The sequence below is a fragment of the Nerophis lumbriciformis genome, linkage group LG11 (genome assembly GCF_033978685.3).
Source record: "Nerophis lumbriciformis linkage group LG11, RoL_Nlum_v2.1, whole genome shotgun sequence".
NCBI lineage: Eukaryota > Metazoa > Chordata > Actinopteri > Syngnathiformes > Syngnathidae > Nerophis > Nerophis lumbriciformis.
Window position 1 is genome coordinate 52,234,867 of NC_084558.2, and position 21,489 is coordinate 52,256,355.

Here is a 21,489-nt window from a genome sequence, read left to right on the forward strand (position 1 = left end):
AGAAGCCGCTGCCTTAAAGTCTGTGTTTGGGAGGTGGTCCCAAGTGTCACACGTAGCGGTCCGAGCTTAGATCGTGTCCTTGATCACGACTGACTGATATGAGTGGACTCCTCTACCAGGTGACCGTGGTGTCCGTGGCTTCGCCGACCTCCAGCGGCCCCCAGAAGTCGGTGACCCTCCCGGTCAGCGTGGCGCTGGGCCAGCAGATCCTCTCGGTACAGCAGCCCGCCTCCGGCTCGCCAGTCAAGATGGCCGCCGGCCAGGCGACAGCGCAGGTGAGAACCCGTCACACCGGGACCTATTCCGAATTGTTTCTGAGGCGCTGTCTCCAGGGATGAGTACTGAAGTCGACCGGATACCCTCGGGTACCGACTCAAAGGTACCATATTTGGATACCGTGGTTGCATGTGGCGTCGCATCCGGTAAAGAGACTTGGCATCTGGCGGTAAAACAGGCGTATTTGTAGCGGACTTCTGCCAAGTAATGTTGCAATTTAAGCAATATTGAAGTCAAACATGTATTAACCTTGTTGCCCTAGGGCAGGGGTCGGCAACCCGCGGCTCTTTGATCACTCTGATGCGGCTCAGCTTCATACTTGCCGACCCTCACGATTTTTCCAGGAGACTTCCGAATTTCAGTGCCTCTCCCGGGGCAACCATTCTCCACCTTTCACCCGGACAACAATATTGACGTCAGCATGCCGGCCCAGTCACATGTTGTATGCGGCCTCTGCTTACACACGTAAGTGACTGCAAGGCATGCTTGTTCAACAGCCATACAGGCCACACTGAGGGTGGCGATATAAACAACTTTAACACTCTTACTAATATGCGCCACAATGTGAACCCACACCAAACAAGAATGACAAACACATTTCGGGAGAACATCCGCACCGTAACACAACATAAACACAACAGAACAAATACCCAGAATCCCATGCATACATTATTATTATTATTTTTTGTGTCCTGTCCAGCTTCTCAGGCAAATCATATAGTAGATGTAGATGCCCATGTCGGCTGTTCAGATTTACTTTACAAAAGAGAAGTGTAGGATACTTCTCTTGTTGCCTTATTTGTATTTGACTTTATTAAATGTATTTATATTATCATTTAGTGCAGGAGGGGATAGAAAGAGGGGAAAAAAAGAAGACAGAGGGGGAAATTGTGGGGACAAGAGGGGGATTAGACAGAGAGACAAAAACAACAACAGCAAACAACAATAGAGCAACATCAGCAAATATGACATGTACAAATATGATGGTAAAAGTAATAGCAAATAAGCAGTTAGCGAAAAATAAAAAATAATACAGAAATGACAATGAGCATTAATACATTATACAACCCCGCTACCACCAAACCCCGCCCCCCCAACTCCGCCCACCTCAACCAACACACGGAGGGGGTCAGGGGGTTGATGTGTGGGGGGGCGGGGTTTGTTGGTAGCAGGGGTGTATAATGTATGCATGGGATTCTGGGTATTTGTTCTGCTGTTGGATTCTGATGCGTCATCTATGTTGCTGCTTCTTGATCTTAGCGCTGCTTTCGATACCGTCGATCATCAAATTTTATTAGAGCGTATCAAAACACGTATTGGTATGTCAGACTTAGCCTTGTCGTGGTTTAACTCTTATCTTACTGACAGGATGCAGTGCGTCTCCCATAATAATGTGACCTCGGACTATGTTAAGGTAACGTGCGGGGGTGTATAATGTATGCATGGGATTCTGGGTATTTGTTCTGCTGTTGGATTCTGATGCGTCATCTATGTTGCTGCTTCTTGATCTTAGCGCTGCTTTCGATACCGTCGATCATCAAATTTTATTAGAGCGTATCAAAACACGTATTGGTATGTCAGACTTAGCCTTGTCGTGGTTTAACTCTTATCTTACTGACAGGATGCAGTGCGTCTCCCATAATAATGTGACCTCGGACTATGTTAAGGTAACGTGCGGAGTTCCTCAGGGTTCGGTTCTTGGTCCTGCATTATTTAGTATTTACATGCTGCCGGCTAGGCGACATCATACGCAAATACGGTGTTAGCTTTCATTGTTATGCTGATGACAGCCAACTCTACATGCCCCTAAAGAAGACCAACACGCCGGATTGTAGTCAGCTGGAGGCGTGTCTTAATGAAATTAAACAATGGATGTCCGCTAACTTCTTGCAACTCAACACTAAGAAAACGGAAATGCTGATTATCGGTCCTGCTAAACACCGACATTTATTTAATAATACCACCTTAACATTTGACAACCAAACAATTACACAAAGCGACTCGGCAAAGTCTGGGTATTATCTTCCACCCAACTCTCTCCTTTGAATCACACATTAAGAGTGTTACTAAAACGGCCTTCTTTCATCTCCGTAATATCGCTAAAATTTGTTCTATTTTATCCACTAGCGACGCTGAGATCATTATTCATGCGTTCGTTACGTCTCGTCTCGACTACTGTAACGTATTATTTTCGGGTCTCCCTATGTCTAGCATTAAAAGATTACAATTGGTACAAAATGCGGCTGCTAGACTTTTGACAAGAACTGTTACGGTGCAGATGCTCTCCCGAAATGTGTTTGTCATTCTTGTTTGGTGTGGGTTCACATTGTGGCGCATATTAGTAAGAGTGTTAAAGTTGTTTTTATCGCCACCCTCAGTGTGACCTGTATGGCTGTTGACCAAGTATGCCTTGCGGTCACTTATGTGTACGTACAGAAGTCTCATACTACATGTAACAGGGCTGGCACGCTGTTAGTACGGACTGTAGAGGGCGCTAAAGGCAGTGCCATCACGGCACGCCCTTATTAGTGTTGTTAGGGTGAAAGTCAGCAGACATTCGAGAGAATAGTTGCCCTGAAATACGGGAATCTCCCGGTAAAATCGGGAAGTTTGGCAAGTATGACGCTGTCAAGCGCCATTCATATAAAACTCGCGGGCCGCACTAACATTAAATGTTGTTATTAAGGTGCGGGCCGCGTCTCTGAGACCCCTGGTTTATACATAGCACAAAGCAAAAAAAAACTTTGTATGCAGTGTTATTTAATTTTAAATTTCAAAAGAGTTTTGTGGCTCCCATTGTTTTCTTTAATTTGTGAAACGGGTCAAAATGGCTCTTTGAGTGGTAAAGGTTGCCAACCCCTGCCCTAGGGGATACTGGGTAACACACTATAACAATCTACAAGGTTAATACAGTTCGCTTCTCTTTCTTCCCCTCCATTTATCTGCTTTTTGTATTTCAAGTTATCACATACTTGCCAACCTTGAGACCTCAGATTTCGGGAGGTGGGGGTCGGGGTGGGGCGGGGGCGTGTTTGGGGGCGTGGTTAAGATATATATATAAGAAATACTTGACTTTCAGTGAAGTCTAGCTATATATATATATATATATATATATATATATATATATATATATATATATATATATATATATATATATATAAATAAAAGAAATACTTGAATTTCAGTGTTCATTTATTTACACATATACACACACATAACACTCATTTACTCATCGTTGAGTTAAGGGTTGAATTGTCCATCCTTGTTCTATTCTCTGTCACTATTTCAGAACACACACATTATACAAATATACATTATAAAACGGGAGCTCTAATTTGGGAGTCTGAATTAGGATCAGAAGTTCCTATATAAACATTGCGCACTCACGTCGCCTTTTTGTATTGATTACTGCAGCTGTGCACTGGATTCATTCACAAATACAAACTGCAACTCACAAACACTTTAGAGTTAGGCTCCACCATCAGAATGTGTACTTAAACTTATAAAGATCACATGGATATTATTCAGTGAGTTGATTCACCAAAACTAACCTGTTATACAGGAGGAAAAAGCACACAGGACGTTTCAATTGTTCACAGACTGGTCGCGCTCATCAGAATGACAAGACACTTCCGGTCTGCAGGTGATAGAATTCAATTGGGAAGAAACGCCCTACTGCCCCCTACTGACCAATGTGAATACTGATAAATGTGTAATGACAACTCCAAAAACTAATTCAAACCACAAAATAAAATAAATAAATCAACACAAAAATGTGACACATTATGGGTGGGTCACATATGCATGTACAGTAGATGGCAGTATTGTCCTGTTTACAAGTGTCACAACATTGCTGTTTACAGCAGACCAACTGCTTTATGGTAGACGAACACTTGACTGCTGTTGTTGTGTGTTGTTGCCACGCTGGGAGGACGTTAATGAAACTGCCTAACAATAAACCCACATAAGAAACCAAGAACTCGCCCTCCATCATTAGCTGTTTATATTGTGGGAAAGCGGACGTGTGAACAGGCTGTCAACACGTCACTCAGGTCCGCATGGAGCTGGAGGGGGCGTGGCCTCCAGCTCCGCCTGAATTTCGGGAGATTTTCGGGAGGGTTGGCAAGTATGAGTTATCATGACATGTATGTATTGTTGCATTTGAAACAATTGTATTGTTGATAATAGAGGTAAATATTGTTATTTTTCATTATCAATAGTGCTAGTTCTATTGCTATTGCTCCATTTGTAGTGTAATAATGTTCATTGTCATTTCTCTGTTATTAATATTTACTTCACTAACTGCTTCTTTGCTATCACTTTTACTTTCATATTTGTACATGTTATATTTGCTGATGATGTTCAGTTGTTGTGGTTGTTATTGTTATTGTTGTGTTTGTTGTTGACTCTGTCTTACACTCCTTCCCCCGCAATTTCCCCCTCTGTCTTCTTCTTTTTTCCTCCTGCTTCGGTCCGGCTGCACCAAATACTAATATAAATCCATTTCATAAAGTCTAAATACAAACAAGACAACACGAGAAGTATTCCACACTTCTCTTTTGGCAAAGTCAATCTGTCATCTATATCAACAATATGATTTGCCTGAGTAGCTGGACAGGACAAAAAAAAGAGGTCAAAAAGCATTAGCTGGATGCTAATTTACTATGAATATGCCATATACATGCTACTGATTAGCATTATTATTATTATTTTTTTTTTTTTTTAATTATTTTAGTAATTCAACAAAATCCAAAAAAAGTCCAACAAAATAATACACAATAGTACCATAATAATACAATTCCAATTCCAAAACCAAACCCGATTAGCATTAGTGATTTTCATACTTGCCAACCCTCCCGGATTTTCCGGGAGACTCCCGAAATTCAGCGCCTCTCCTGAAAACCTCCCGGGACAAATTTCCTCCCGAAATTCAGGCGGAGCTGGAGGCCACGCCCCCTCCAGCTCCATGCGGACCTGAGTGACGTGTTGACAGCCTGTTCACACGTCCGCTTTCCCACAACATAAACAGCTAATGATCGAGGGCGAGTTCTTGGTTTCTTATGTGGGTTTATTGTTAGGTAGTTTCATTAACGTCCTCCCAGCGCGGTAACAACACACAACAACAGCAGTCAAGTATTCGTCTACCATAAAGCAGTTGGTCTGCCGTAAACAGCAATGTTGTGACACTTTTAAACAGGACAATACTGCCATCTACTGTACATGCATATGTGACCCACCCATAATGTGTCACATTTTTGTGTTGATTTATTTATTTTATTTTGTGGTTTGAATTCACGGTGGCAGAGGGGTTAGTGCATCTGCCTCACAATACGAAGGTCCTAAGTAGTCTTGGGTTCAATCCCGGGCTCGGGATCTTTCTGTGTGGAGTTTGCATGTTCTCCCCGTGAATGCGTGGGTTCTCTCCGGGTACTCCGGCTTCCTCCCACTTCCAAAAACATGCACCTGGGGATAGGTTGATTGGCAACACTAAATTGGCCCTAGTGTGTGGATGTGAGTGTGAATGTTGTCTGTCTATCTGTGTTGGCCCTGCGATGAGGTGGCGACTTGTCCAGGGTGTACCCCGCCTTCCGCCCGGTTGTAGCTGAGATAGGCTCCAGCGCCCCCCGTGACCCCAAAAGGGAATAAGCGGTAGAAAATGGATGGATGGATGGATGGAAATCGTTTTTGGAGCTGTCATTACACATTTATCAGTATTCACATTGGTCAGTAGGGGGCAGTAGGGCGTTTCTTCCCAATTGAATTCTATCACCTGCAGACCGGAAGTGTCTTGTCATTCTGATGAACGCGACCAGTCTGTCAACAATTGAAACGTCCTGTGTGCTTGTTCCTCCTGTATAACAGGTTAGTTTTGGTGAATCAACTCACTGAATAATATCCATGTGATCTTTATAAGTTTAAGTACACATTCTGATGGTGGAGCCTAACTCTAAAGTGTTTGTGAGTTGTAGTTTGTATTTGTGAATGAATCCAGTGCACAGCTGCAGTGATCGATACAAAAAGGCGACGTGAGTGCGCAATGTTTATATAGGAACTTCTGATCCTAATTCAGACTCCCAAATTAGAGCTCCCGTTTTCTTATTGATTTTATAATGTATATTTGTATAATGTGTGTGTTCTGAAATAGTGACAGAGAATAGAACAAGGATGGACAATTCAACCCTTAACTCAACAATGAGTAGATGAGTGTTATGTGTGTATATGTGTAAATAAATGAACACTGAAATTCAAGTATTTCTTTTATTTATTTTTATATATATATATATATATATATATATATATATATATATATATATATATATATATATATATATATATGTAATAATATATATATATATATATATATGTAATAATATATATATATGTAATAATATATATATATATATATATAGCTAGAATTAATTGAAAGTCAAGTATTTCTTATATATATATCTCTTAACCACGCCCCCACCCCCGACCACGCCCCCCGCCCCCCCACCCCCCACCTCCCGAAATCGGAGGTCTCAAGGTTGGCAAGTATGGTGATTTTACATTGCAATTCTTCAAAATGGGTAATGAAAACTACAACTCGGAGGCACGTTACAATCTAACAGCTGGTGTGTAGGAAGCAAACTACTTACAGTATAAACCCTTTGTAGGACTCAACAAAAGACAAAGCAAAGACTACTCCCTGACTACAACAACACACATACAACAAACTGAATTGCAAAACACACGATACAACTAACGGACAGCGCAGTTATCATTACCTATTGTTGTTTAATTGTTTCTTCATATGAATTATTACCACATAAAGACACAAAAGTACCGTGTGTTTGTGCCGCGTTTGTTCAGACGTAAAAGGTGTCTGAACCCCGTTTCCTCTCTTCCAGAATCTCAAGCCGGTCCAGTCGGTGGCGGTAGGAGGCTCCCAGTTCAAGAACATCATTCCGCTGGCCACCCAGCCCAACGTGCAGCAGATCCAGGTGCCGGGAAGCCGCTTCCACTACGTTCGCCTGGTCACGGCCACCACGGCGAGCGGCGTGGTGCAGGCCAGCACCCCCAGCACCAGCGCCATGCAGACAGGTGACCTATTTGTGGCTTCTTCATGGGTTAGTGCACGGGTGTGCAGACTACATCTTCAATTTGGCCCCCGAGACGTCATAAGTTTAATAAGGAATTGAATCCATTGGGAGACTGCATTCATTTTAATAATCTGCCAATTTCGATGCTACTATTATGTTGCTATTTAGTGGACAACACAAGTAATTCAGGTTAATGACCCTTAATTATGCTTTTATTAAAGTGAGTGCAGAATTTACTCATATGACCCAATGCAAAAACGCTTACCTAGTCATGGTGCAACAACAAAAATAAAATCCAAGTGAGCACAGCAATTACTTATATGACCAAATGCAAACATGCTTCCCTAGTCATGGTGCAACAAAAAAAATCCAAGTGAGCACAGCAATTACTTATATGACCAAATGCAAATATGCTTCCCGAGTCATGGTGCAACAAAAAAAAAATCCAAGTGAGCACAGCAATTACTTATATGACCAAATGCAAACATGCTTCCCTAGTCATGGTGCAACAGAAAAAAAATCCAACCAACACATGGTTCATGGCTCACTGAACTTTGTAGAAATTATAAAAAACAATCAGGCACCCTAAAAAATTCAAAATTAAACCCATTTAAATCAAAGCATGATGGGGAAAAATACAAAACACGCTCGACACTTATCCATGTTTTGCGCATTTTAGCTGCTTGACATTTCTGATTGATTACAAAACTTTTAGGAGGTTGTCATGGAAGTAAACAATGTAGAAGTCAAAATTTTTACGTACTCTTAATATCCAATTATGTTAAGATTTGTAATTTTTGTATTACATTAATACAATATATATATATATATATATATATATATATATATATATATATATATATATGTATATATATGTATGTATATATATATGTATATATATATATATGTATGTATGTATGTATGTATGTATTTATATATATATATATATATATATGTATATATGTATGTATATATATGTATGTATGTATGTATGTATATATATATATATAGATATAGATATATATATATACACACACATACATACATACATACATACATACATACATACATACATACATACATACATATATATATATATATATATATATATATATATATATATATATATATATATATATATATATATATATATATATATATATATATATATATATATATAATTACAGTACAGGCCAAAAGTGTGGACACACCTTCTCATTCAATGTGTTTTCTTTATTTCCATGACTATTTACATTGTAGATTGTTACATCACAACTATGAATGAACACATGTGGAGTTCTGTACTTAACAAAAAAAAGGTGAAATAACTGAAAACATGTTTTATATTCTACTTTCTTCAAAATAGCCGGCCTTTGCCCTGATTACTTTTTCGCACACTCTTGGCATTCTCTCGATGAAAATAATTGCTATAAAAAAAAAAATCGAAATCCAAGTATGTTTAACACACAAGGAATTTGACTTGGTCGACTGTGCTCTCTTTGTTCAATGTAAGAAACAAAGGTAAACACAACAAATACAAAAGAGCACCGCCGGGCCAAACTTAACAGGTAGCATATAGTAGCAAGGTAATAAAAATAATAATGGATTAGATTTTATATTGTGCTTTTCTATTATTAGATACTCAAAGCGCTCACAGAGAAGTGGGAACCCATCATTCATTCACACCTGCTGGTGGTAAGCTACATTCGTAGACTGACGGAAGCGAGGCTGCCAGTTTGCGCCTACGACTTCTCCAACCACCACCTATCATTCATTCATCATTCATTCACCAGTGTGAGTGGCACCAAGGGCAAGGGTGAAGTGTCCTGCCCAAGGACACAACGGCAGCGATTTGGATGTCAAGAGGCGGGGAGCGAACCTGCAACCCTCAGGTTTCTGGCACGGCCGCTCAACCCACTACGCCATACCGCCCCTAAGTCATATACTGTACCTGCTAGGTACAGTATATGACTCTGGATGAAAGGGTTGCAATATATGTAAAACAAAAAAAAAAAAGTTAGCATTGTTACGGCTGGCTCCGGTAGCGGCGACAACAAAGTTACATGTGCACAAAATATTTTTTAATAGAACAAAAAAGGAGTGGAACAAAAGACAAAACTAACATGAATGTGCAAAAAAAGAAGCCATGCAGGACCGAGTAGAGCAGGCAAGGAGAGAGTGGACTCCCTTCAACTATAGTGAAACCAGGTGCAAGTGTTGGACCTGCAAACTGAGAGTGTGGGAGAGTGTGAGAGAGTGTGTGTGAGTGTGTGTGAGAGAGTGATTGTGAGAGAGTGTGAGTGTAAGAGAGTGTGAGAGAGTGTGAGTGTGTGTGAGAGAGTGAGTGTGAGTGTGAGAGAGTGTGAAAGAGTGTGAGTGTGTGTGGGAGAGTGTGAGTGTGTGTGAGTATGAGAGAGTGAGTGTGAGTGTGTGTGTGAGTGTAAGAGAGTGTGAAAGAGTGAGTGTGAGTGTAAGAGAGTGAGTGTGAGAGAGTGTGGGAGAGTGTGAGTATGAGAGAGTGAGTGTGGGAGAGAGTGAGTGTGAGAGAGTGTGTGTGTGAGAGTGTGAGTGTGAGAGAGTGTGGAAGAGTGAGTGTGTGTGTGTGTGTGTGTGTGTGAGTGAGTGTGAGAGAGTGAGTGTGTGAGAGAGTGTAAGAGTGCGAATGAGAGTGGGAGAGAGTGTGGGAGTGTGAGTGTGAGAGAGTGTGTGTGTGAGTGTGGGAGAGAGTGGGTGTGAGAGAGTGTGGGGGAGTGAGTGAGTGTGAGAGAGTGAGTGAGAGAGTGTGAGTGTGAGAGAGTGTGGGTGAGTGTGTGTGTGAGTATGAGAGAGTGAGTGTGAGAGTGTGTGTGTGAGAGTGTGAGAGAGTGTGCGTGAGTGTGAGAGAGTGAGTGTGAGAGAGTGTGGGAGAGTGAGTGAGTGTGAGAGAGTGAGTGTGAGAAAGTGTGGGAGAGTGAGTGTGTGAGAGAGTGTGTGAGAGTGCGAGTGGGAGTGAGAGAGAGTGTGAGTGTGGGAGTGTGTGTGTGTTTGAGTGTGTGAGAGTGAGTGTGAGAGAGTGAATATGTGAGAGAGTGTGAGTGTGGGAGAGTGAGTGTGGGAGAGAGTGAGTGTGAGAGAGTGGGAGAGTGAGTGTGAGTGTGGGAGAGTGAGTGTGGGAGAGTGAGTGTGAGAGAGTGTGTGAGTGAGTGTGAGAGAGTGAGTGTGAGTGTGAGAGAGTGTGGGAGAGCGTGAGTGTGTGTGAGTATGAGAGAGTGAGTGTGAGAGTGTGTGTGTGAAAGAGTGAGTGTGAGAGAGTGAGCGTGAGTGTGAGAGAGTGAGTGTGGGAGAGTGAGTGAGTGTGAGAGAGTGAGAGTGAGTGTGAGAGAGTGAGTGTGTGAGAGAGTGTGTGAGAGTGGGAGTGAGAGAGAGTGTGAGTGTGGGAGTGTGTGTGTGTTTGAGTGTGGGAGAGTGTGAGAGTGAGTGTGAGAGAGTGAATGTGTGAGAGAGTGTGGGAGAGTGAGTGTGAGAGAGTGAGTGAGAGAGAGTGAGTGTGTGTGGGAGAGTGTGAGTGTGTGAGAGAGTGTGAGAGTGAGAATGAGAGTGGGAGAGTGAGAGTGAGTGAGTGAGAGAGGGAGTGTGAGTGTGTGGGAGTGAAGGCCTGAACACTAAGCCCCTCCCACAATTCCTGGGCTGTAATAGCATGCTACCAGTTAGCATGTGTACGGTACTTGATGGTTTATTTGTGCAGTTACATTAAGAAGATGGCTGCAGCAGATTTAGCACCATGCTCATTTCCACCTGTAGTCCTTTGATGCTGCATCTAACATCCACAAGACAATTGAAAATACACAACAATAATGATAAACAGTTTCAAATACATAGAGAGTACCTGGCACTTGTTTGCTCCTCTTACTGCAATTTCCTTGACTTTGTGGATTATCATCATCATTTGGAGTCATTCTGATTTTTTCTTTGGCGCAAGTCACTCGCATGAGGAGCGATCGCAGTGAGCATGCCGTGGGGTTTTGTATTATTTTCAGTCTTCGTATTTTATTTCTATGCTGAAACGTGGAGGTGATTCCCATGACCTTTCAGTGGCTCTAGGACTCGGCCACGTTGCACAGGTGCTTATTCCGCGTGTACAGGTGCGAGCTGGGGATAGGTCTTTAGGGCCGTGAGTGTGAAATTAATGTTGTGCCATCCCGCAGCCAAACCCATGGTGGTCAGTACGGGGGCGATGGGGATGTCCATGCCCATCGTGCATGCGCAGAGCGTCAAGCAGGTGAGGGTTAGCGTCGGCGCCCTTTTTTTCCCCGGGTTCCCACCTAGCCTCATTTGAACGTCTTCGCCACAGATGGTGCCCAAGCAGCTGACGTCGGCCGCCCAGGTGGTCACCAGCACGCCCACCCAGCAGCGCCTCATCATGCCCGCCACGGCGCTGCCGCAGATCCAGCCCAACTTCGCCAACCTGCCCCCGGGCACCGTGCTGACGTCAGCCCCGGGAGGGGGCAACGTGGGCTACGCCGTCTTACCGGCGCAGTACGTCACGCAGGTCAGTGGCCTTTTTTTTTTCTTCCACTGGTGAACACTCACTCACTCACCATGTGGTATCCATGATCCATGCGCCTGCTCTCCGTGCAGCTGCAGCAGGCGCCAATCGTGACCATCGCCAACAGCTCCAGCTACGCCGCCGCCGCCCCCACCGTCCAGACGCAGGCCAGACTGCCGCTCAACGGGTGAGTAACCCGTAGTTTTTATTTGGGCTGGGCGACTTAGTTATTTTTTGCAAATATTAGCTCATTTGGAATTTGATGCCGGCAACATGTTTCGAAAAAGCTGGCACAAGTGGCAAAAAAGACTGAAAATGGTGAGGAATCCTCATCAAAGACTTATTTGGAACATCCCACAGGTGAACAGGCTAATTGGGAACAGGTGGGTGCCATGATTGGGTATAAAAGCAGCTTCCATGAAATGCTCAGTCATTCACAAACAAGGACGGGGGCGAGGGTCACCACTTTGTCAACAAATGCCTGAGCAAATTGTTTAAGAACAACATTTCTCAACCAGCTGTTGCAAGGAATTTAGGGATTTCACCATCTACGCTCCGTAATATCATCAAAAGGTTGAGAGAATCTGGAGAAATCACTGCACGTAAGCGGCAATGCCCGTGACCTTTGATCCCTCATTGATTCCTGCATCAAAAAAGCGACATCAGTGTGTAAAGGATATCACCACATGGGCGCAGGAACACTTCAGAAACCCACTGTCAGTAACTGCAGTTGGTCGCTACATCTGTAAGTGCAAGTTAAAACTCTACTATGCAAAGCCATTTATCAACAACACCCAGAAACGCTTCGCTGGGCCCAAGCTCATCTAAGATGGACTGATGCAAAGTGGAAAAGTGTTCTGTGGTCGGATGAGTCCACATTTCAAATTGTTTAGGGAAACTGTGGACGTTGTGTCCTCCGGACCAAAGAGGAGAAGAACCATCCGGACTGTTCTAGGTGCAAAGTGTAAAAGCCAGCATGTGTGATGGTATGGGGGTGTATTAGTGGCCAAGGCATGGGTAACTTACACATCTGTGAAGGCGCCATTAATGCTGAAAGGTACATACAGCTTTTGGAGCAACATATGTTGCCATCCAAGCAACGTTATCATGGACGCCCCTGCTTATTTCAGCAAGACAATGCCAAGCCACGTGTTACAACAGCGTGGCTTCATATCAATCAATCAATCAATCAATGTTTATTTATATAGCCCTAAATCACAAGTGTCTCAAAGGGCTGCACAAGCCACAACGACATCCTCGGTACAAAGCCCACATACGGGCAAGGAAAAACTCACCCCAGTGGGACGTCGATGTGAATGACTATGAGAAACCTTGGAGAGGACCGCATATGTGGGTAACCCCCCCCCTCTAGGGGAGACCGAAAGCAATGGATGTCGAGTGGGTCTGACATAATATTGTGAGAGTCCAGTCCATAGTGGATCCAACATAATAGTAAGAGTCCAGTCCATAGTGGGGCCAGCAGGACACCATCCCGAGCGGAGACGGGTCAGCAGCGTAGAGATGTTCCCAGCCGATGCACAGGCGAGCGGTCCACCCCGGGTCCCGACTCTGGACAGCCAGCACTTCATCCATGGCCACCGGACCTGTGCCCCCCCCCCTCAAGGAAAAGGGGAGCAGAGGAGAAAAGAAAAGAAACGGCAGATCAACTGGTCTAACAGGGGGGCTATTTAAAGGCTAGAGTATACAAATGAGTTTTAAGATGGGACTTAAATGCTTCATAGTAAAAGAGTGCGGGTACTAGACTGGCCTGCCTGTAGTCCAGACCTGTCTCCCATTGAAAATGTGCGAAGGCTAAAATATGAGAAGGAAGACTGTTGAACAACTTAAGCTGTACATCAAGCAAGAATGGGAAAGAATTCCACTTCAAAAATGTGTCTCCTCAGTTCCCAAACCTTTACTGAGTGTTGTTAAAAGGAAAGGCCATGTAACACAGTGGTCAAAATGCCCCCGTGACAACTTTTTTGCAATGTGTTGCTGTAATTAAATTCTAAGTTCATGATTATTTGCACAAAAAAAAGGAAGTTTCTCAGTTTAAACATGAAATATCTTGTCTTTGCAGTCTATTCAATTGAATATAAGTCGAAAAGGATTTGTTGTATTCTCTTTTTATTGACCATTTACACAACGTGACAACTTCACTGCTTTTGGCTTTTGTACAAATGTTTACATTTAATGTGTTTATCTCCTGGCTCTTATTTCCAATATGTCATAGAAATATCAAAAATGATCACTATGGACGGATATAAAGCACTTATATCGTGATACAGTTTTCGACCGTATCGCCCAGCCCTACTTTTGATTGTAACATTCATCTGAGTTTTAGTTCAATTTGGACGTCTTGAAATTGTGTATGTTTGGGCCCAGAGGGCCGCTTCTAACAGTATTATTACACCATTTTTTAATGCATTTTATAAGTAGATTTTTTTAACAACTAAAATGTCAAAAAAAATGGTAAGTTGCAATAATTTCACCTCAAAATGTAGTGTAAATGGAAAAACAGTAATCAATCAATCAATCAATGTTTATTTATATAGCCCTAAATCACAAGTGTCTCAAAGGGCTGCACAAGCCACAACGACATCCTCGGTATAGCCCACATAAGGGCAAGGAAAAACTCACCCCAGTGGGACGTCGATGTGAATGACTATGAGAAACCTTGGAGAGGACCGCATATGTGGGTAACCCCCCCCCTCTAGGGGAGACCGAAAGCAATGGATGTCGAGTGGGTCTAACATAATATTGTGAGAGTCCAGTCCATAGTGGATCCAGCATAACAGTAAGAGTCCAGTCCACAGTGGGGTCAGCAGGAAACCATCCCGAGCGGAGACGGGTCAGCAGCGCAGAGATGTTCCCAACCAATATACAGGCGAGCGGTCCACCCCGGGTCCCGACCCCGGACAGCCAGCACCCCATCCATGGACACCGGATCTGTGTGTCTTCCCCTCCACAAGGGATAGGGGGGAGCAGAGGAGAAAAGAAAAGAAACGGCAGATCAACTGGTCTAAAAAAGGGGGGCTATTCAAAGGTATAGAGTATACAAATGAGTTTTGAGATGGGACTTAAATGTTTCTACTGAGGTAGCATCTCTAATTGTTACCGGGAGGGCATTCCATAGTGCTGGAGCCCGTAATGCTGTTTTTTTGTGTGTTTTTTTTGCTGTTTTTATGGTTAAAAAAAAAAAAAAAAAAGGCAGCTCAGTTGCCAGGATTTTACTGTAAAATTTACATTTGTTTTTTTTACCACAAATCAACAAGTGTAGATTCTTGGGTGTATTACTGCATACCTGCCAACTACTCCGGTTTTCCCGTAATTAGTACGGTTTTCATCAACCTATTCCGGGTTACGGTTGCAGTGATTAAAAAATACGGTTTTTCATTACCGTATTTTCCGCACCATAAGGCGCCCTGGGTTATAAGCCGCGCCTTCAATGAACGGCATATTTCAAAACTTTGTCCACCTATAAGCCGCCCTGTGTTGTAAGCCGCATCTAACTGCGCTAAAGGAATGTCAAAAAAACAGTCAAATAGGTCAGTCAAACTTTAATAATATATTAAAAACCAGCGTGATGTGGGCGCGCATGGAGTCGTATATCAACATGGACGGAGCTGCGTGAAAAAAGCCACCCGGCCTCTTCGCGTAAACTTAAACTTACCTTAACCACTCGCTCATCTTTTCTTCATCCATCCCTTCGAGTTAGCTTTTATGATGACGCCGGCTGGAAAGGTCTCTTTTGGCAAGGTCTTCCTTTTGAATATCACCATGGGTGGAAGTTTCTGGCCATTAGCATGGCAAGCTAGAACCACAGTGAAGGATGACTTCTCATTCCCTGCGGTGCGAATATTCACCGTACGTGCTCCCGTTGTATCCACAGTGCGGTTCACAGGAATATCAAAAGTCAGTGGAACCTCGTCCATGTTGATAATGTTCTCTGGCCGGATCTTTTTTTCAGCTATCTTGTTTTTACAATATGCACGGAAAGTAGCCAGCTTTTCTTGAAAGTCTTTAGGCAGTTGCTGTGAAATAGTAGTCCGTGTGCGGATGGAGAGATTGCGTCTTTTCACGAACCGGATCCCTGTCGCTTAGTAGGAGCCATTTTGTGGTCTTTACAGATGTAAACACACAAAGGAAATGAAACGTACGGTAATATCCGCGCGCTTTTTCTTCTTCTACGCGGGCGGGTGGTTGCTTACAGTAGAAGAAGAAGCGCTTCCTGTTCTATGGGGGCGGGTGCTTACCTTGGCGGTTGCTTGCGTAGAAGAAGAAGCACTTCCTCTTCTACGGGGAAAAAAGATGGCGGCTGTTTACCGTAGTTGCGAGACCGAAACTTTATGAAAATGAATCTTAATATTATTCCATATATAGAGCGCACCGGGTTAAAAGCCGCACTGTCAGCTTTTGAGTAAATTTGTGGTTTTTAGGTGCGGCTAATAGTGCGGAAAATACGGTAATTAAATTATTATTTTTTTTTTAAAGTTTTATTCACGAAATGGCGTAACAACAATGACAATCGACACTGCTTCCCGTAACTTCCTATCGAGCCATTCCGAATGCCATGCGCGAGGCTATTTATAGCACCGCTGCCAAGCACGAGGCCATTGTTTCCAAACGAGCGAACGATCATGGAATCAGCCGGAGAAAAATCGCAAACGAGTCTTAAACCGAAAAGAAAACTGCAGTCATTCCGTGAAGAATATTCAAAAGCCTATCCGGGAATAATTATCCGTTCCAAAAAGGGTGAAAACTACGCCAATTGCACAGGGGTGCCGAAAAGGGGGGGTAAAGGAGACGGATTCTAGGGGCCCATGATGGAGGGGGGCCCAGAGAAGCCCCTAATGATGATGAAATTATAATACAGAAAAAATAATGACACTGTGTTGGGGGCCCTGTAAAGATTCTTTTCATGGGGCCCAAAATCCCTAGCGGCGCCCCTGGAATTGCACCTTGTGCAGACAAGATTTTTCGATCGGACACGGAGGAATTAGCGATGTAAAAGACCACGTTGGGACAAAAAAAACACAAGTCTAATGCCGTTGCTAGCGATACAAGTGGAAAACTTTCACCGTTTTTCGTCGCCCAAACAGATTCTTTGGATGTGATAAATGCCGAAGTTTTATTTACGGAGGCAATAATTGAGCAAACAAAAAGGTAATGACACCAATGTTATCTATTGGAATTGTTTAGTACTGTTTAGAGATGAGCGGTTTGCGGGCACAACCGCGGATTATCCGCGGATCGGGCGGATGAAATTAAAAAAAATTAGATTTTATCCGCGGGTCGGGTCGGGCGGTTGAAATAAAAATTAAAAAAGATTTTAAATAGATTCAGGCGGGTGGCAGTTAAACCAATTGGGAAATATATATACATAGTTAAATGTTGTTACCCACATACGAAAAACGAGCAGGCACCTGCAGCATATGCCACAACAGAAGAAAAAAAAAAAAAGAGATGGACACTTTTACGGAGCGGAGAAGGGACGCCTCGCCGGGGTCCGGGACCGAGGCCCCTTCCCCCGAGAGGGCCCCACCGGGAGCCGTAGCTGAGGCGATCCGCGAGAAGGGCCCGACCACCGCGCCCACCGCACCGACACCCCGCCTCGTCCGCCTTCGCCGCGGCCGGCGTCACGCGCAGCAGGTAAGCAGCTTACCTGCCCGCCACCCCAGTGGTCGGGGGCTCGTAACAGGGGTCACTCCGCGCGCTCCGCCCGCGCAGCTTACCTGCCCGCCACCCCTGTTGCCGGGGGCGCGTAACAGGGGTCACTCCGCGTGCAGTGCGCTCACGAAAGGGGTGGGGCTCACCCTGGTTGATATAGACAGCAGGACGGTGGCCATGGAAGTCGGAACCCGCTAAGGAGTGTGTAACAACCCACCTGCCGAATCAACCAGCCCTGAAAATGGATGGCGCTGGAGCGTCGGGCCCAAACCCGGCCGTCGCCGGCAGCGAGACGCGCTTGGAGGTGCGCTCAGCGCGGCTCCCATATGATTGCGCACTGGTGTGCGTCTGGGTCGTGACAGCGTGGCACGCGAATGTCTCTGCTGCATTGGATCAGTCTCCTTTCTTTAACAGGCAAAAGCTTTATAACCTCATTAATGCCTTGCATTGTCTATATTAGATATATAACAACGGGCGGGTGCGGGCGGGTGCAGTTCTAATCAAATGTTACATCGGGTGGATGGCGGATGGTTGACGACTTTCTGATGCGGTTGCGGATGAAATAATTGCCTATCCGCGCATCTCTAGTACTGTTATACTGTTAAAAGTGTTTATACTATTTATGCTTTCAAGTCCAAGTTGAAGAAATCTTGTTAAATGTTGACAGCATAACTACCAAAATACAGAAGTATGTCCTTAATATTTTTGCAGTGCTATTTCTGTTGAAAAGTTCAAATGATTACATTAGAGATGTGATGTGCCACTTTTCAAGTGTCTGATGGCTTAAATTAATTTTCATGAATTTTTCATATTTTGAATTCTTTTGAAAGGCTTACAAAAAAACTACATTTGAATTGTAATTCCATGCTATTGACAGGACTATTAATTGTAATGAAGTTAGCTTACCATGTTTACAGTATGATAATTGTGATAGAAATGTGAATTTTAGGCACAGAATATTTTTTTACAATTGAACAAGGCAGTAGATTATACAAGCTTGGACAGAAAGTTAATAATGACACCAATTTTTTTTTTAATGGAATTGTTTAGTACTGTTTTACCATTTGTTTACTGTAAAAAGTGTTTATACTGTTTATACTTTCAATTAACAAATTGAAGTCTTGTGAAAGGTTGACAGGATAACTGGCATTAACTGTCAAAATAATTTCAAACTATTGAAGTTAGCTTACAGAATAAACATGTCAATCAACCCATATGATTTTTGCTGTAATATTTTTGTTTTGAAAAGTCACTGTGACTGATAGAAAAGTGATGGTTTTAGCAACATTTTAACCTGTCTGAATGCTAATAATCATTTTGCGTCGGGGGGCGAAGGAACCCCCCACCAGGACTTTGTCCTGGACCTACCAGACCCTGGCTACTAGGTTTTTCTGATTTCAAAAGTTGGCAGGTATGTTACTGTAAATGCCAAAACAGCACCACAGTTTATTACAGTAAAAAAGTACTGTTTTTTTTCATTTAGAGATAAATGTTGTAAAAACCACATTAAATTTCACAATTTGGGGAGGTAATGGGTCCCATTTTTATAGTGTTTGGTATGACTCGGCCGGGGTTTGAACTCACAACCTACCCATCTCAGGGCGGACACTCTAACCACTCGGCCACTGAATAGGTCAAGCCACGTAGGTAGTACCGTATTTTCCGGACCATTTTCATTTAGAGAAAAATGTTGTAAATTTCACAATTTGACCATAAAATCTATTGCTACTTTTTGCATTGCTCAGTTTGATGGATAACTTGCGTTGAAATCATTATTATTAGTATTTATTTATATTTAAAAAATGGTTTGATAATATATTTTTGCATAATATACAGTTTATTACGGTAAAAAAAGTGCTGTTTTTTTTCATTTAGAGAAAAATTGTTAGGATAGAGTTCAAGGGTGGACCCCGGGATGCAGAGAATGGAGGCAAGGTACACGATAACAAATAAAAAATATTTAATAAGTCCAAAAATGGTAACTAAGGGTGATGGGGCAAAAGTGCACACCATGGGAAATATAACTAAAGTAGTCTCTTTCAGAGGCGGAGCAAAGGTCAGGATGCACACAGCGTGGCAAAAACTAGTCCTCTCAAAACTAGGTGGCTAGGAAAACAAAAACACAACGAGGTCAATATACAGAAATATGCGAAGGCAACATACCAGGGAAGCAGAATCAAGGTAGCACATGTCAGAGCGGAGTTCAGGAACAATAACCGGCAGGGACCAGCTGGTGGAGACGCGCTTAAATCAATCAATCAATCAATCAATGTTTATTTATATAGCCCTAAATCACAAGTGTCTCAAAGGGCTGCACAAGCCACAACGACATCCTCGGTACAAAGCCCACATAAGGGCAAGGAAAAGCTCACCCCAGTGGGACGTCGATGTGAATGACTATGAGAAACCTTGGAGAGGACCGCATATGTGGGTAACCCCCCCCCCCTCTAGGGGAGACCGAAAGCAATGGATGTCGAGTGGGTCTGACATAATATTGTGAGAGTCCAGTCCATAGTGGATCCAACATAATAGTAAGAGTCCAGTCTATAGTGGATCTAACATAATAGTGAGAGTCCAGTCCATAGTGGATCTAACAAAATAGTAAGAGTCCAGTCCATAGTGGATCTAACATAATAGTGAGAGTCCAGTCCATAGTAGATCCAACATAATAGTGAGAGTCCAGTCCATAGTGGATCTAACATAATAGTGAGAGTCCAGTCCATAGTGGATCTAACATAATAGTGTGAGAGTCCAGTCCATAGTGGATCTAATATAATAGTGTGAGAGTCCAGTCCATAGTGGATCTAACATAATAGTGTGAGAGTCCAGTCCATAGTGGATCTAACATAATAGTGTGAGAGTCCAGTCCATAGTGGATCTGACATAATATTGTGAGAGTCCAGTCCATAGTGGATCCAACATAATAGTAAGAGTCCAGTCCATAGTGGATCCAACATAATAGTAAGAGTCCAGTCCATAGTGGATCTAACATAATAGTGAGAGTCCAGTCCATAGTGGATCTAACATAATAATGTGAGAGTCCAGTCCATAGTGGATCTAACATAATAGTGTGAGAGTCCAGTCCATAGTGGGTCTGACATAATATTGTGAGAGTCCAGTCCATAGTGGATCCAACATAATAGTAAGAGTCCAGTCCATTGTGGATCTAACATAATAGTGAGAGTCCAGTCCATAGTGGATCTAACATAATAGTGAGAGTCCAGTCCATAGTGGATCTAACATAATAGTGTGAGAGTCCAGTCCATAGTGGATCTAACATAATAGTGTGAGAGTCCAGTCCATAGTGGATCTAACATAATAGTGTGAGAGTCCAGTCCATAGTGGATCTAACATAATAGTGTGAGAGTCCAGTCCATAGTGGATCTAACATAATAGTGTGAGAGTCCAGTCCATAGTGGATCTGACATAATAGTGTGAGAGTCCAGTCCATAGTGGATCTAACATAATAGTGAGAGTCCAGTCCATAGTGGATCTAACATAATAGTGAGAGTCCAGTCCATAGTGGATCTAACATAATAGTGTGAGAGTCCAGTCCATAGTGGATCTAACATAATAGTGAGAGTCCAGTCCATAGTGGATCTAACATAATAGTGTGAGAGTCCAGTCCATAGTGGATCTAACATAATAGTGTGAGAGTCCAGTCCATAGTGGATCTAACATAATAGTGAGAGTCCAGTCCATAGTGGATCTAACATAATAGTGTGAGAGTCCAGTCCATAGTGGATCTAACATAATAGTGAGAGTCCAGTCCATAGTGGATCTAACATAATAGTGTGAGAGTCCAGTCCATAGTGGATCTAACATAATAGTGTGAGAGTCCAGTCCATAGTGGATCTAACATAATAGTGTGAGAGTCCAGTCCATAGTGGATCTGACATCATAGTGTGAGAGTCCAGTCCATAGTGGATCTAACAT

The 21,489-nt window shown here is 43.1% G+C and overlaps 1 protein-coding gene across 3 annotated transcripts in view; it reads left to right on the forward strand.

Moving 5' to 3' along the window:
- lin54 (lin-54 DREAM MuvB core complex component) overlaps nt 1-21,489 on the forward strand; it is a 98,888-nt gene that overhangs the window by 58,587 nt on the left and 18,812 nt on the right. For 2 of the 3 annotated variants that reach the window (XM_061966324.2, XM_061966323.2), the window contains exons 5-9: nt 120-275; nt 7,167-7,359; nt 11,543-11,616; nt 11,689-11,886; nt 11,976-12,070. In XM_061966324.2, coding sequence (XP_061822308.1) covers nt 120-275; nt 7,167-7,359; nt 11,543-11,616; nt 11,689-11,886; nt 11,976-12,070 — 716 coding nt within the window. The remainder of the gene's footprint in view (nt 1-119; nt 276-7,166; nt 7,360-11,542; nt 11,617-11,688; nt 11,887-11,975; nt 12,071-21,489) is intronic. The other variant, XM_072914177.1, reaches the window with a different exon arrangement.